The sequence below is a fragment of the Trifolium pratense genome, linkage group LG3 (assembly GCF_020283565.1).
Source record: "Trifolium pratense cultivar HEN17-A07 linkage group LG3, ARS_RC_1.1, whole genome shotgun sequence".
NCBI classification, from domain to species: domain Eukaryota; kingdom Viridiplantae; phylum Streptophyta; class Magnoliopsida; order Fabales; family Fabaceae; genus Trifolium; species Trifolium pratense.
Window position 1 is genome coordinate 22948940 of NC_060061.1, and position 16641 is coordinate 22965580.

A 16641-nucleotide genomic window follows, 5' to 3' on the forward strand; every position below is an offset into this window, starting at 1 on the left:
AAATAAGTTTTGGCGAGAAGAAGCAGCTTTCAACCCCATCATGATGCTCAGTGCCGGCGTGGGAGCATAACACCACCACGATCACATGAACAGTCGGAGACAACCACCCACTACCCCATGATCACACGACTGACAGAGAAGGGGAGAAGAAGAAGCGGATTCGGGTGGATTGCCATGGAAGGGTCTATAAATAGCTCTCTGCAACTTTTGTAAAAAGATCTTTTTTTAAGAGAATGATGTACTAATCAGACCATTGAATAATAATATAACCCCCATTTATTCTTTACTAGAACACAAACTTTTTTTTTTCTTTCAATTTTTGCTATTTACACACTCGCTACCTAACATGCGAGGGAGTTTTGTTCAAAAAACATGTGAGGGAGTAAAATTGAAAGTTTAGGGAGAGCTTGAGAAGCTCAGGGAGCGCGAAAAGAAATACACTCAATTTGAAACGGAAATGGAAGTTTAGCCCAAACTTGGATGCAGCACCCTAGATCTATGGGCTTTGAATCTAATCAGGTTCTTAGTCCGAAAAAAATTATTCTCACCCCTCTAATTGTATCTTCACCTCTACAAACAAATTACTTTTTTCTAATTTTACATTTTTATTTTTATCATTTTATTTCACCCTACAGATATTTTTTCTGTAGATACTCAAAATTTTAAACCAAAATACTAAAAAAAAAGATTTTCAAAATGTTACAATCCATAAGCAAAACATTGAAAAGCACTATTTTGAGATAGTTAACCCGTGGCTAAACTACAAAATCTGAATTTCAATTTCAACCAAAATTCAATAATTTGACAGAAGGTTATTTCCAGTTTAAAGCAAGCACAAATGCTCAAGCATTAATCCCCACTTACAAGAAGCCTCATAAAAAAATGGGGAAATTTTTTAAACAAGCGCCTCAAGTTTTAAGCTTTGACTTTGAAGCTTAAAGCTTTAGTGAATGTTGTTGTTGCTGTAAGTCCATGGTTGTTAGTTGTTCGTAGGTTTGTGGTTTCAACAAGGTACGAGTGTTGATTGTAGGATCATGAATGTAGTAATGATAGGGAGGGAAATCCATATCACCGAAAGCACCAATGTAATGAACAATTATTTAGTTATTCTGTTGAAGTATCAAAAGAGAAAGAAAACTCATATTGAAAATGATGAAATGATTCATTAGATTGATTGTTGTTGAGTACAATGGTCTTATATATACACAAGAGTTGAGCTAAGCTAGAATCTAAAAATGAAAAATCAGTTCTAACTACCACTAACAAGTTAGTTACAAGTTGTTACAAGCTTGTTGTAACCAACTTAATTAGTTACTTGAGCTGCAAGCCATGTCATCATCCACTTTCTCTTTGGACTTTAACACCCTCCCATAAGTTGAACTATGATAGATGTTTATCATATTCAACTTAGATATGAAATAACCAAACTTAGGCAAGGACAATGGTTTGGTCAAGAAGTCTGCAACTTGTTCATTTGTAGATATTGGGAGAAGCTTCAGAATTCCTTTTTGTAGTTTTTCTCTGATTAAGTGGCAATCAATCTCGAGGTGCTTTGTTCTTTCATGGAATACTGGGTTTGAAGCAATGTGGATAGCACTCTGGCTGTCACAGTAAAGCACAGGTGGTCTAGTACAAGTGATGTTGAGATCATTGAGCAAATAGAGGAGCCATTGAAGTTCACATGTAGCTGATGATAAAGCTCGATATTCAGCTTCAGATGATGATCTTGCAACAGTTTGTTGTTTCTTAGCTTTCCATGATATTAATGATGATCCTAAAAAGAAAAAATAACCAGTAGTTGATTGTCTAGTGTCCACACACCCTGCCCAATCAGCATCTGCATATCCTAGTATTTGAAGTTCTGAATCTCTAGGGAATAGAATACCAAAGCCAGGGTTGGATTTTAAGTATCTCAGCACTCTGCAGGCAGCATTGTAGTGAGTCTTAGTGGGTGCATTAAGAAACTGGCTCAGTTGTTGAGTAGCAAGTGTAATATCTGGTCTTGTAGTGTTCAAGTACAACAATCTCCCAATTAATCTTCTGTACTCTGTAATGTCAATATGAGGTTCCCCATTATCTTTGTGGAGTTTGACAGAAGGATCAAGTGGAGTGCTAACAGGTTTTGAGGCCAATAAACCTGTGTCTTCTAACAAGTCCAGACAGTATTTCCTTTGAGAAATGGTTATACCTTGAGTTGAATGAGCTACTTCTAACCCTAGAAAATATTTGAGCAAGCCTAAATCCTTGATCTTGAAATTGTTGTCCAAAATGAGTTTGATTCTATTTATTTCTGTTAGTGATGTTCCAGCCACAATGATATCATCCACATACACTAATATAGCTATAAACTCATTATGCATCTTTTTGGTAAACAAAGAATAATCAGAGTTGGATTGAGTGTAGCCTTCAATTACCAGTAGATTGGACAATTTTTCATACCACTTTCTGCTTGCTTGTTTCAAACCATATAGGCTTTTATTCAGCTTGCAGACTTGATTGCTTCTGTCACAAGTTACCCCCTCTGGAACCTGCATATAGACATCTTCCTGCAATTCTCCATGGAGAAAGGCATTATTTACATCAAGCTGATGGAGATGCCAATGATTGACAGAAGCCAAAGCAATTAAAACCCTGACTGTAGTTAGTTTAGCAACAGGAGAAAAAGTGTCAAAGTAATCAATGCCTTCAATTTGATTGTAACCTTTTGCCACAAGTCTTGCTTTGTATCGTTCAATACTACCATCTGCCTTGTGCTTGATCTTGTAGACCCATTTGCACCCAATTGGTTTGATGTGAGGAGGTAAATCAACTAAAGACCAAGTTTGATTTCTTTCCAATGCATCCAATTCAGTTTTCATGGCATTAATCCAATCTTGTGACTTACAAGCTTCATCATAGGTCTTTGGCTCAGTAGTAAGAGAAAGAGACACAGAAAAGGCTTTATGTGAAGGTGAGAGATTTTTAAATGAGTGAAAGTGTGATATAGGATAAGAAGTACCTGAAGAGATTGGTTCATGAGAAACAGTAGAAGAGTTGCATACATAGTCTTGCAAATAACCAGGTGCATGCTTAAGCCTCTGAGGTCTAGGTGAAACAATTGAAGGATGATGAAGTGCAGGTGGGGGAGATATTGAAGTATGTTGGGGGGTATTGTCAGTATCACTTGAAGATATATCTGGAGAGAGAGGTGGAGAAGGATCAATGGTGACAGGTGGTGAAGGGTCAATGTCAGTAGAAGATGAGGGCAGTTTAGAGGGATAGTAAAGCCATGAAATGGAATTATGTTGAGGTTTGTAAGGGAAAATGTGTTCATGATGTGTGACATGTCTAGACACTAATATTTCCCTATTGCTGATGTCAATAAGGACAACTCCTTTCATGCCAGGTTTATATCCTAAAAAAGCACATTTTCTTGCTCTGCAAGAAAGTTTAGTTCTATGATTTTCAAGTGTTGAGGCATAAGCCAAAGAACCAAAAATTTTAAGATTTAACAAATTAGGCAATTGCTTATGAATAATGAAATAAGGAGAATGATTGTCCAAAAGAGGACTTGAAATTCTATTTATAAGAAAAACAGCATGAAGTACTGCATAGTTCCAAAATTGTTTTGGTAAATGTGACTGCAAGAGTAGAGCTCTTGCCACATTCAAAATATGTTGGTGTTTGCGTTCAACCCTAGCATTCTGCTGAGGTGTTTCAACACAGCTAGTTTGATGCACAATTCCAGTTTTTTCAAAAAATTCTTTCATAAGGAATTCTGGTCCATTATCTGTTCTAATACATTTGGTTTTTCCATTAAATTGAGTTTCAATCATTTTGATGAGATTTTGCACATGTGATTGTGCTTCACTTTTGTGTTTCATCAAAATCAACCAAGTGTATCTACTATGATCATCTACAGCAGTTAAAAAATAAGAATGACCATGAATAGAAGGAACATTTATAGGACCCCAAATATCAAAGTGAATCAATTCAAAACATTGAGAAGCTTTATTAAAACTTGAAGGAAATGACAATTTCTTTTGTTTTGCTAAATGGCATACATCACAAGTTGCCTTATTATCAACATCAATAAAAGGGAAATCTAAGTGCATAGATGACAATCTAGAACTAGATAGGTGTCCTAATCTAAAATGCCAAAGAGCACTGCTTGGTAGGGAAGTAGCAGAGAAACTTGAAGCTTGCACACTTTCATTTGCAAGATGTAAGTAGTACAAATCTTCAACCTGTTTAGCTGAACCAATCGTCTTCAATGATTCCTTTTCCTGAATCAAACATAGTGAACCATTAAATGAGATAGTGCAGCCTAATGCTTTGCACATCTTTGAAACAGAAATCAAATTTAAAGTAAAATTGGGAACAAACAAAACATTATGTAGAACTAAATGATTTGAAAATTTAATGGTTCCAGAAAAACGTGCAATGGATGTGTGACCTGTAGGTAACCTAATACTAATAGGATTGATTTGATTGTATGAATCAAACCAGTGTAGAGAGCCACAGATATGATCACTAGCTCCTGAATCTAAAATCCAAGAACCTTGAGTAATGTGACAACAAAAAGAAGAAAAAGAAACACTACCTTGCCTACCATTTGATGAAGGACCAAATGATTGGGAAGAATTGACCTGATGTGAAGATGTAGAACCAGAAGATGGATTAATGTTGGAAGACTGAAGTATCTGCATTAGCTGATCAAATTGATCTTGAGTGATGGATAGGGAAGAGGTTGGCTGAGCTGGTGGAGCCTCAACTGTGTTAGATGCTTCACCTCCCTCAGTGGAGGCATTGTAAGCACCATGGTTTCTTTGCATATGAGGTGGATAACCATGCTTCTTGAAGCAATCAGCCACAGTGTGATTAGGTTTATCACAGAAAGTACAATGCTTCTTGATTGGAGCAGAAGAGCTTGCCTTAGAATTCTTGTTTGGGGGACGTTTTGAATCAGAGTAATTGATTAAGACCTTGGATTCATCAATAGCAGCAAAATTGCCTTGCCTTTCAAATTGCAAAACCATAGAGAAAACACGATTCATAGGTGGTAAAGGATCCAAGAGTAAAATCTGTGATCTAACCATGTCAAAATTAGCATTGAGGCCAGTTAAGAAGCGGATAGCATAAAGAGTGTGATGATTTTGTCTTGCTTTGCGCATAGCTTCGCAAGAACACTGAGAACGGCATGTACACTGTGGAACATGCATGTAAATTTCTAATTCCTCCCAAAGGATCTTCAATTCAGAGTAGAAATCAGTTACAGATTTTGAATCTTGTTGCAGACGATAAATTTCTTGCATAAGCTCAGAAACTCTTACCAAATCTCCTTGTGAAAAGCGTTCTTTAAGATCATTCCATACATCTATAGCATTTTCCATGAACACAAGAGATTGAGCGATTGAATCTGAAACTGAATTCAAGATCCATGAATGTACCAGCATATTGCAACGATTCCATGCGCGATACGACGGATCAAACTTATCAGTGACAACTGGAAACGTTCCATCGACGAACTCAAACTTCATCTTGCCGCCGAGTGCTCTGCGCATTGAACGAGCCCATGAATGGTAGTTTGAACCTGTGAGAAGCGGTTTAACCGAAACAGAGTTCGGTCCATCAGAAGAATGAACAAAGTAAGGGCTGGAGGCATCGAGAGATGGATCCATGGGGCCAGAGGAAGAAGAAGCATTGCGTGTCACCATTGATGACTGCGGAAGCTTTGAAAAAACGGTTAAAGAAACGGTTAGGCTCTAGATACCATGTTGAAGTATCAAAAGAGAAAGAAAACTCATATTGAAAATGATGAAATGATTCATTAGATTGATTGTTGTTGAGTACAATGGTCTTATATATACACAAGAGTTGAGCTAAGCTAGAATCTAAAAATGAAAAATCAGTTCTAACTACCACTAACAAGTTAGTTACAAGTTGTTACAAGCTTGTTGTAACCAACTTAATTAGTTACTTGAGCTGCAAGCCATGTCATCATCCACTTTCTCTTTGGACTTTAACATATTCATTAATTTACTTTACCTTACTTCGAAGTAAAGAAGCCTCTTAAGAAACGATAAAAACTAAAGACTAACTTCTCATTTGATTTTGCTTGTTCATTACATTCCACACAATGCCTTTATTTATGGCATTGGTACCCTATTTGAACTTTCTAAAAAGCATGACTCATAACCTAAAAATTATCTAATGCAACTTGGACATATTCTATTCTCTTGTGCCTATATTCATTCATTACATATTGGCTGAGAAACAGTACTTGATGAAGGATGGTGATCTAGATTTTGTAGGTTAGCCACAGTATAATTGTGTTTAGCCACAATTTAAGTGTACGAATGATATCCGATATAATATGAACTTTGTTCCTTTAGGTCTCCTATGGTACTCCTAAGCCCCCCAAAATTCTATTCTTACGCTTAAATATAGTTTGAAAGTTATGTTACAAACTATGTTTTGGTTCGGAAGTTATATTCCAATTCAAGTTAGGAAGATGACTTTTAATCCAAGTTTGGAAATACATTCCAAACCAAACTAGTACAAGTTTCTAAATAAAAAATGATGAATACAAAAAACAATCGGTTAAAAAGTATATTACCTTCTCTTTGACATCTGATGACAAAATTAGAAAGTGTACTAATTTATCGTTAAGTAATAAATTAAATTCGTATCCACAGGGATTGTTTCAATCTCGACAAGACAACTGTATCGTATTTAGGAATGTAAATGCAGGGGGATTTGCTAAGCAAAGTTGATTTATAAAACAATTAAAATTAAAAGTGATGATTTCAAACGGTTAAAGAGATGATTAGAATTTTCGATTCACTTCCTCTTCATGATTTGGTAAATGCGGTCCTAGGCTACCTTTTCACTCTTATTGTCACGATAAATTAACTAAATAGTTCAGACCAGTGTTAATGACTAAGAACCCTTTTCCATAAAAATAATTTCCTAATGTCTTAGGTCAATTCAAATTCATAGAAAGATTTATGCTCGTTAATTCTCCTTATCATAGTACAATAATCCGATATCTCTAAAACGACTATTGACCAAACAATTATTTCAGATTCGGGTTTCAAAAGTTATGGTTAGTAATCATTCGATTCCTAAATTCAATTCATAAATTCGTCAATTCATAAAAAGCATTAAACACAGAAGTAACTGAATAACAATAATATTAAAAAGGTCCCAAGGATCCTCAACAATTTACATGGTTCAAATCAATTCAAGGAAGATCATCTACTAATTCTAATCAAATAGAGATTTAGCTACTCATGCCAAACATAACAATTAAATTCTGAATATTATACATAATTTAATTGTGAAAAGCACCTTAGAATAAAGCTTCCAATGGATTCAATCGCTGCTTCTCTCGGTGACGGCGTGAGATCTCCCTCTGGTCTCGTGTCCAATTTTCTCTCCAATGTCTGCGTGATCCGCCTAGGTTTATAAAATTAGTTGCTATTTATATGTCTTTGGAAAGCAACAAATCACGTGCACATCAAAAAGGGACTCCAGCCTCTAGCACGTTGACACCTCATCAAACAAAGGAAAACAATTCGCGTCAGCATGACGTCATGTTCTGCTTCAAATAAACCAAAATCGCGCTGCTATGAATTTCCAACAGTGACGCGAGGATAACAGTGGCTACAGCGTTTTTCATCATCAAACTTTGCAATATTTTTCTAAGTCTTTTTTCCTGTGATCTTTTGTCTTCAAACTTTTTTGTAAATCACTTTCTTAGCATAATCTTCTATTTGACCATGTATTTTTCCTCAAAACTTATTAAACTATTATAAAATTGCAATTAAAATTAACAAATGACCGGCTGTCATCACAACCCCAAACTTGAACTGTTACTTGTCCTCAAGTGACATGTCTGTCAAAACAAAATTGTCAGGGAATTAACAAATTAATTTGAATGATAAAAATCTCATAAACCTTTTTCTCTTCATCCGGCAATAGAACCACCGGTGTTAACTTCAGTGATCATGCTCAATAAACACTTTGGCTTCCAAGACTTGAATCAAATTTGGTCCGATGACCATTCCACACAATGTACAAAGTTCAACCTTATCTCTCACTCACTAATTCACTCAATTTTTGACAGGGTATTCACTCCATCAACATGCAAATGCTATTTTACCATAAGCTTGAAAAAATTCTAAATGTCAATCAAAGTAAATACATCACACACATTTTTGAGGTCTTGAGGGTTATAACTTGGCTTGGGTAAATGGTGGGATAATTTTAGGAAAAGTAGGCTAAATTGGAGTTAGGTATCCACTACTATTCCTTGTTGAAGCATTACCATTACCAGGGCTCAATTCATTGTGAATAAGGTACCTAGAGAACTTATCTTTCAAATTTTTTTTTTCTCTTTTTTTTGAAGATGCCACTATTTTTCATGATTAATGGCTCTTTATTTTTTGAAGAAAACTCAATTATTTTTGTGAGTCTCTTGTTATTATTATCATTTTTTTTTTAGTTCTCTAGTACCCCTACCCCAAACTTAAGATGTTGCTAATTCCAAAAGCAACCCCAAACTTAAAATGATGTCATGACAAGAAAATTTAAAGCTTCTACCTAACTCCAAGGAGGGCAAACAGATAAAAAAATTTATGTCTAAAAGGCTTATGATTGGGTTAGTCACCGAAAGAAAAGGGAAATATTTTAGGCTCAAAGTGGTTTAGCAACAGATATATAATAACAGGGTAGCTTGAAAAGGCTCAGAGTACCAAACAAATGTGCCTCTATGTGTGAAAATGTAAAACCAATCAACAGTAGAGAATAGTCGCAAGTTCTAGAAAATATACAAAGCATGGATACACTCATAAGATGTGAAAGAAAAAGTATACCGTGGAATTTATTTGGCTCAATATGCTCACCAGCTGAGGTATCTGAAAGTTGAACTAGTACATCGTGCAAAACTCCATCTTTCCAATTCGTCTCTTTGTCTCTTGAACCATCGCGCTTTCATGAGCAGTCACACGTCAGTTATTCTTTTATGTGCAAGCCTAAGAGATTCTCATCATGCAAATTCAGGTGTTAACACACTGACAATTCTGAAACGACATAAAAACATTCAACTCAATAATAAACAAAGTAACATAAGGATGAAACATAGGGGATTGTCAGCAAACAACAACCATGACTGACTCCTTTTTTTTGTTTCTTTTGTATATTTTTTTTTTTGTATTTTTGTGTTTCTATCTTCTTTTTTCCTTTTTTTTTTTTGAAAATTAAAGACAAAGAAAATAAAAACATATCTGATGGGTTGCCTCCCATTAAGCGCTTCTTTACCGTCACTAGCTTGACTCATGTTGACCTTAGAGGTCATTCAGTACTAATGAGACCCTCTCAGTAGGAATCTCGCCTCCTTTATATGGTTTGAGCCTTTGCCCATTAACCTTGAACGTTTGAGAAGAACCCGAATCTTGTAGTTCCACAGCTCCATGCGGCGAAACCTCTTTAACCACAAAAGGACCCGACCACTTAGATTTTAGTTTTCCGGGAAAGAGTTTCAATCTAGAATTAAACAACAACACATTTTGTCCCGGATAAAACTCTTTTCTGACCAAATTTTTATCATGATATCTCTTGGTCCTCTCCTTGTAAATGACTGCATTTTCATAAGCTTGCAGCCTCATCTCTTCCAGCTCGTTCAACTTCAATAGCCTCTTCCGACCCGCCATTTTTTCATCAAAATTAAGAAATTTTACCGCCCAATAGGCCTTGTGTTCTAGTTCCACCGGTAGATGACATGCTTTACCGTACACCAACTGATATGGTGATAACCCAAGATGAGTCTTGAATGAGGTCCTATATGCCCAAAGTGCATCATCTAACTTCTTTGCCCAATCCTTCCTCGAGTTAGCAACAATCTTTTCAAGGATTTGTTTCAACTGCCGGTTGGATACTTCCACTTGTCCACATGTTTGTGGATGATAGGGGTAGCAACTTTATGTTTGACATTGTATTTAGCTAACACACTTTCCAAATATTTGTTGCAAAAATGCTTCCCCCCGTCACTGATCAAAACTCTGGGTACTCCGAACCTAGCAAAAACATTCTTTTTCAAGAAGTTAACAACAGTATGAGCATCATTAGCAACACAAGCAGTTGCCTCAACCCACTTGGTAACATAATCAACACAAACAAGAATGTAAAGATTAGAATAAGACGAGGGAAAAGGACCCATGAAGTCAATACCCCAACAATCGAAAGGTTCAATTTCTAAAATTCCATTTTGGGGCATCTCATTCCTCATGGCAATACTACCTGTCCGTTGGCATTTATCACAATTTTTCACAAAGTCAACACAATCCTTGAACAGAGTGGGCCACCAAAAACCGCATTGAAGAATTTTTGCTGCAGTTCTTTCTCCGCCGTGGTGGCCTCCGTAAGCTGAACTATGACAATGCCACATGATACTTTTTGCTTCCTCACCTGCAACACATCGTCTTATCAAACCGTCAGGACCTACCTTAAATAAATATGGATCATCCCAAAGATAAAATTTAGCGTCATTGAAAAATTTCTTTCTCTGTTGCCAACTATAATCATCTGGGACTGAATTTCCTGCTTTAAAATTTGCCATGTCTGCGAACCATGGTCTTTCAGTCACTGCTAAAAGCTGCTCATCTGGGAACTCAGCTACTATACTTTTCTCCTTTTTCGTTATTTCTGGGTTTGCCAACCTTGAGAGATGGTCAGCCACCACATTCTCAACCCCTTTCTTGTCTTTGATCTCAATATCAAATTCTTGCAACAACAGTATCCATCTAAGTAACCGGGGTTTAGAATCCCCCTTTGTGAGTAGAAACTTCAATGCTGCATGATCTGTAAAAATAATAACCTTCGAACCAATTAAATAAGAGCGAAACTTTTCCAAAGCAAATATTACAGCAAGCAATTCCTTTTCAGTTGTGGAGTAATTCACTTGGTTTTCATTAAGGACTTTGCTCGCGTAATATATAGCATGGAAAAATTTTGCGTGCCGTTGGCCAAGCACTGCTCCAACCGCGTAATCACTGGCATCACACATCAGTTCAAAAGGTAATTCCCAATTAGGGGCTGTGATTACGGGCGCGGTGACCAACTTATTTTTAATAACGGAAAAAGAATTCAAGCATTCATCATCAAATTTAAAATCATTCTCTTTCACAAGGAGATTGCACAAAGGTTTAGCAATTTTTAAGAAGTCCTTTATGAAACGTCGATAGAAACCGGCGTGGCCTAAAAAACTCCTCACTCCTTTCACATTAATCGGAGGTGGTAATTTTTCTATAACTTCAATTTTTGCTTTATCCACTTCTATTCCTTTTGAAGAGATTTTGTGTCCTAACACTATTCCTTCGGTAACCATAAAATGACACTTTTCCCAATTTAAAACTAAATTAGTGTCGACACATCTCTTCAAAACAACATCTAAGTGGGCAAGACAAATATCAAAGCTTTTACCAAACACAGAAAAGTCATCCATAAAAATCTCAATGGAATTTTCAATCATATCAGAGAAGATAGAAAACATGCACCTTTGAAAAGTAGTGGGAGCATTGCATAAGCCGAAAGGCATTCTCCGGTAAGCAAATACTCTGTATGGACATGTGAAAGCTGTTTTCTCTTGATCTGCCGGGTCTACAGCTATTTGATTGTAGCCAGAGTAGCCGTCTAAGAAGCAATAAAAGGCTTGACCAGCCAGCCTCTCTAACATTTGATCCATATAAGGTAAAGGAAAGTGATCCTTCCTTGTTGCTTGATTCAACCTCTTGTAGTCTATGCACATGCGCCACCCAGTAACTGTACGAGTTGGAATCAACTCGTTCTTTTCATTCCTGATGACTGTCATTCCTCCCTTTTTAGGGACTACATGTACCGGACTTACCCATGAACTGTCTGATATGGGATAGATCATCCCTGCTTCAAGCAACTTTGTAACCTCTTTCTTCACAACATCTTTCATGGTTGGATTCAGTCGCCGTTGTGGTTGGACGACAGGTTTGAATTCTTCTTCTAACTTGATCTTGTGCATGCAGTAAGCTGGACTGATTCCCTTCAAGTCAGATATGCTCCACCCGAGTGCTTTTTTATTTTCTCTAAGCACTCTTAGGAGTTTTTCTTCTTCCAAAGCAGTCAAGGAACTACTGATGATAGCGGGATGCATAGATTTTTCGCTTAAAAAGACATACTTGAGGTGTGTTGGTAACTCCTTCAGCTCGGGTGCAGATGGTGCTGACGCCTCTTCTTTTAATTCACCCGACCTTGTAACATTAAGATCCTCTATTTTCTTTTGCACTTTCTCAACTTCCAAGGCTTCTAACTGACGCACACATTCTTCAATCTCCTTTTCTTGGACTTTTTCAACTAACGTAATTGAGTTAACGATCACACTTTCCATCGGTAAAACTGGTTTCTCAACTCGAGAGGTTTCTTCAACAATATTTTCAATAACATCAACCCGATAACATTGAGGATTTTCGTTTTGATGTCGCATAGCTTCAAACACGTTGAAAATAACCTGTTCGTCTTGAAATCTCAACATTAACTCTCCTAGCTCAACATCAATAAGTGCCCTACCAGTAGCCAAGAAGGGTCTTCCCAACAACAACGGTACCTCGGAGTCCTCATCCATATCAAGTATAACAAAGTCAGCTGGAAAAAGCAAGTCATTTACCTTAACCAACACATCTTCTAGCACCCCATAAGGGTATGTAACAGATCGATCAGCCAATGTCAAAGTCATTCTTGTTGGCTTCGGTTCTCCACACTTTAACTTCTTCATCATGGACAACGGCATCAGGTTGATGCTTGCCCCCAAGTCGCATAAAGCCCTTCCAATTTTCAATTCACCAATGGAACATGGAATAGTAAAACTACCAGGATCTTTCAATTTAGGTGGTAGCTTTCTTTGGAGAATAGCGCTACATTCTTCTGACAAGGCAATGTTTTCATCATCCTTCAGCTTCCTTTTTCCGGACAAGAGATCTTTCATAAACTTTGCGTAAACTGGCATCTGTTCCAATGCCTCACCAAAGGGAACATTAACCTGTAACTTTGTAAACATCTCCATGAATTTTTTAAATCGACCCTCTTCCTTGTCTTTCTTTTTCTTCAAATGGGGGTATGGCAATTTGACATAAGGGGGAATGACTTGCTCCTTACCGCAGTCTTCAAGAATTTGTTTCTTGGTTTTTCTAAGAATAGAACTTTCATCAATCAATTTTTCTTTCTTTTCAACTTCTCCCTCACTAGTTCCCTTAACCCCATTCTCACTTTTTTCTTCCTCAACTCTCTCATTTTCAACTTCAACCTCATCTACAATCAACCACTCATTTTCAACTTCTCCCTCACCCTCACTTTTCTTTTCTACTTCCACTTTTTTTTTATTTTCTCTCTTAGTGTCCACTACAGATGGTACAACTCTACTTCTCAACTCTATAGCCTTACAACTCTCATTTTTCGGATTGTCTAAAGTGTTTCCCGCAAATCCCCCACTTGATTGAGCAGCCACCTGTTTTGATATTTGCCCAATTTGTGTTTCAAGATTTCGGATGGAAGCCTCATGATTTCTGTTAGAGGTTTCTTGACTGGCTCTCATGGCTTCGAAGTTACTTTGAGTCATCTGCATGAACTTATTAATTGTTTCTTCCAAGGGAGATGGTTTTCTAGCAGGTGGATTTTGAGAGTTACCTTGAGAAGAACTTCCTTGATTACCCCATTGCAAATTAGGGTGGTCTTTCCAACCTGGGTTGTACGTGTTGGAATAAGGGTTATTTTTCTGATATCCTCCGGCATAATTAGCTTCTTCTGATTCGGCTTCTAGTGAACACATTCCATTAGCATGTGGCCCGTGGCAAAAATCACATCTGACTTCTTGAACCTGACTAACATTCGCCTCTGCTAAAGTCTTAGCAGCCAACTTTTTGTTTAACATCTCAATCTGGGCTAGTAAAGCTGTGTTTGTGTCAACCTCGAATACTCCTCTCTTTTTAGGATCCCTCTTGCTCTTGGAACGATATTCATTCATGCACATATTCTCCACTAGTTCTCTGACTTCATCCTCATTTTTGTGTCTAATTGTGCCTCCAGCTGAAGCATCTATTAGAATTCTTGATTGCATTCTCAGACCTCTGATAAATATCTGCATTTGCTCCATATTGTCCAAAGAGTGATTCGGACATTTCCTCAATAAAAGTTTGAAACGTTCATAGGCTTCGAACAAAGACTCTGATTCTCCCTGTTCAAACCCAGTAATGTCAGCTCTTCTAGCCAGAAACATGTCATTAGTAAAGAAACGCTCTAAAAATTTATCTTCAAGCTCTTTCCAATTGTTAATAGTGCCACTCGGAATGCACTGCAACCAGTCTTTTGCTCTTCCAATCAAAGTAAACACAAACAGCCTGAGTTTAATCTGACTATCAGTGTACCCGTCAGGACGACACATGGTACATGTCTCATAAAAACGCTCTAGATGAGCCCATGGATCTCTGATTGCACTTCCATCAAATTGATTATCCCTTAGCCCGGTGAGAACCGTATTCTTGATGTCGAAAGTCACAGGATTCGCCGGTTGGAACCCCATAGAAATTTGCCCTGTATCAGTTCTGCGACAGTAATCACCCATAGTACGCCTAGGCGGCGGTGGTGGTGGTGGGTCATCGGCCATCTTGCCTTCTTCTTCAAACTGAGAACCTGTGTCTGAAGATATTCCTGTTGATGCTTCAACTAGCTCTTGCTCAGCTAACTGTGCTAACCGTACTGCTTTCCTGTTCGCCTTTGCGGTTTTCTCGATTTCAGCGTCGAAGAGAAGCTCTCTTGCAACTTTTCTACCTCGCATAAACAACCAAAAAATACCTCAATAGCACTGCACAATATAATTAATAGAAATAAGTATGCTATAATAATTTTTTTTTTAATTTTCTAATAAAACGAAAAAAATAAAATAAAATAACTCCTAAATAAAACGAAATTGCCTTGCTGAAATTAATCAACAATCCCCAGCAACGGCGCCAAAAACTTGATGACAAAATTAGAAAGTGTACTAATTTATCGTTAAGTAATAAATTAAATTCGTATCCACAGGGATTGTTTCAATCTCGACAAGACAACTGTATCGTATTTAGGAATGTAAATGCAGGGGGATTTGCTAAGCAAAGTTGATTTATAAAACAATTAAAATTAAAAGTGATGATTTCAAACGGTTAAAGAGATGATTAGAATTTTCGATTCACTTCCTCTTCATGATTTGGTAAATGCGGTCCTAGGCTACCTTTTCACTCTTATTGTCACGATAAATTAACTAAATAGTTCAGACCAGTGTTAATGACTAAGAACCCTTTTCCATAAAAATAATTTCCTAATGTCTTAGGTCAATTCAAATTCATAGAAAGATTTATGCTCGTTAATTCTCCTTATCATAGTACAATAATCCGATATCTCTAAAACGACTATTGACCAAACAATTATTTCAGATTCGGGTTTCAAAAGTTATGGTTAGTAATCATTCGATTCCTAAATTCAATTCATAAATTCGTCAATTCATAAAAAGCATTAAACACAGAAGTAACTGAATAACAATAATATTAAAAAGGTCCCAAGGATCCTCAACAATTTACATGGTTCAAATCAATTCAAGGAAGATCATCTACTAATTCTAATCAAATAGAGATTTAGCTACTCATGCCAAACATAACAATTAAATTCTGAATATTATACATAATTTAATTGTGAAAAGCACCTTAGAATAAAGCTTCCAATGGATTCAATCGCTGCTTCTCTCGGTGACGGCGTGAGATCTCCCTCTGGTCTCGTGTCCAATTTTCTCTCCAATGTCTGCGTGATCTGCCTAGGTTTATAAAATTAGTTGCTATTTATATGTCTTTGGAAAGCAACAAATCACGTGCACATCAAAAAGGGACTCCAGCCTCTAGCACGTTGACACCTCATCAAACAAAGGAAAACAATTCGCGTCAGCATGACGTCATGTTCTGCTTCAAATAAACCAAAATCGCGCTGCTATGAATTTCCAACAGTGACGCGAGGATAACAGTGGCTACAGCGTTTTTCATCATCAAACTTTGCAATATTTTTCTAAGTCTTTTTTCCTGTGATCTTTTGTCTTCAAACTTTTTTGTAAATCACTTTCTTCGCATAATCTTCTATTTGACCATGTATTTTTCCTCAAAACTTATTAAACTATTATAAAATTGCAATTAAAATTAACAAATGACCGGCTGTCATCACATCCAATGACTGTAAAAATCTTTTATGATTGACAAATATTGATTTGAGACCAAAAAACGTGAAAAATTGCAATTTAGATAGATTGAGTGTTGTATATTGACATAGTTCAGAACTTCTGAACTAGGTTCGGAAGATAACTCCTGAACCAAAACATAGTTCATAACGTAACTTATGAATTGTATTTAAGTGTAAAGTTGTAATTTTTAGGGAACTAAGAGCAATATGGAGGACCTAAAAAGAAAAATTCATATAAAAGCAAAATAGTTTGGGTATGTTGATTCGTCTGTTTAACCCAATTATTTGTTCATGCCAAATTGATATTTCTAACCCACTGGTTGACCCGTTGAGTTTGTTGTTATTTCTAGTGTAAAATGGATTTTTTTGTCTCTATAAAGT

At 36.7% G+C, this 16641-nt stretch overlaps 1 protein-coding gene across 1 annotated transcript; it reads right to left on the reverse strand.

Moving 5' to 3' along the window:
• Window positions 1-4170: 4170 nt before the first annotated feature.
• LOC123913808 lies at window positions 4171-5298 on the reverse strand. The gene is made up of 2 exons (XM_045964668.1): window positions 4583-5298; window positions 4171-4265 (listed from the first exon to the last, which is right to left on the reverse strand). The coding sequence occupies exons 1-2, from the start codon at window positions 5292-5294 to the stop codon at window positions 4231-4233; spliced, it is 747 nt and encodes a 248-aa protein (XP_045820624.1). The 5' UTR covers window positions 5295-5298; the 3' UTR covers window positions 4171-4230.
• Window positions 5299-16641: the final 11343 nt, after the last annotated feature.

Coding starts and splice junctions, on each gene's coding strand:
- LOC123913808 (XM_045964668.1), bottom strand. CDS start 5,294: ATGCAAGAAATTTATCGTCTGCAACAAGATTCAAAATCTGTAACTGAT. Junction 4,266..4,582: donor TTCATCAAATGGTAGGCAAG/GTAGTGTTTCTT, acceptor TGTTTGATTCAG/GAAAAGGAATCATTGAAGAC.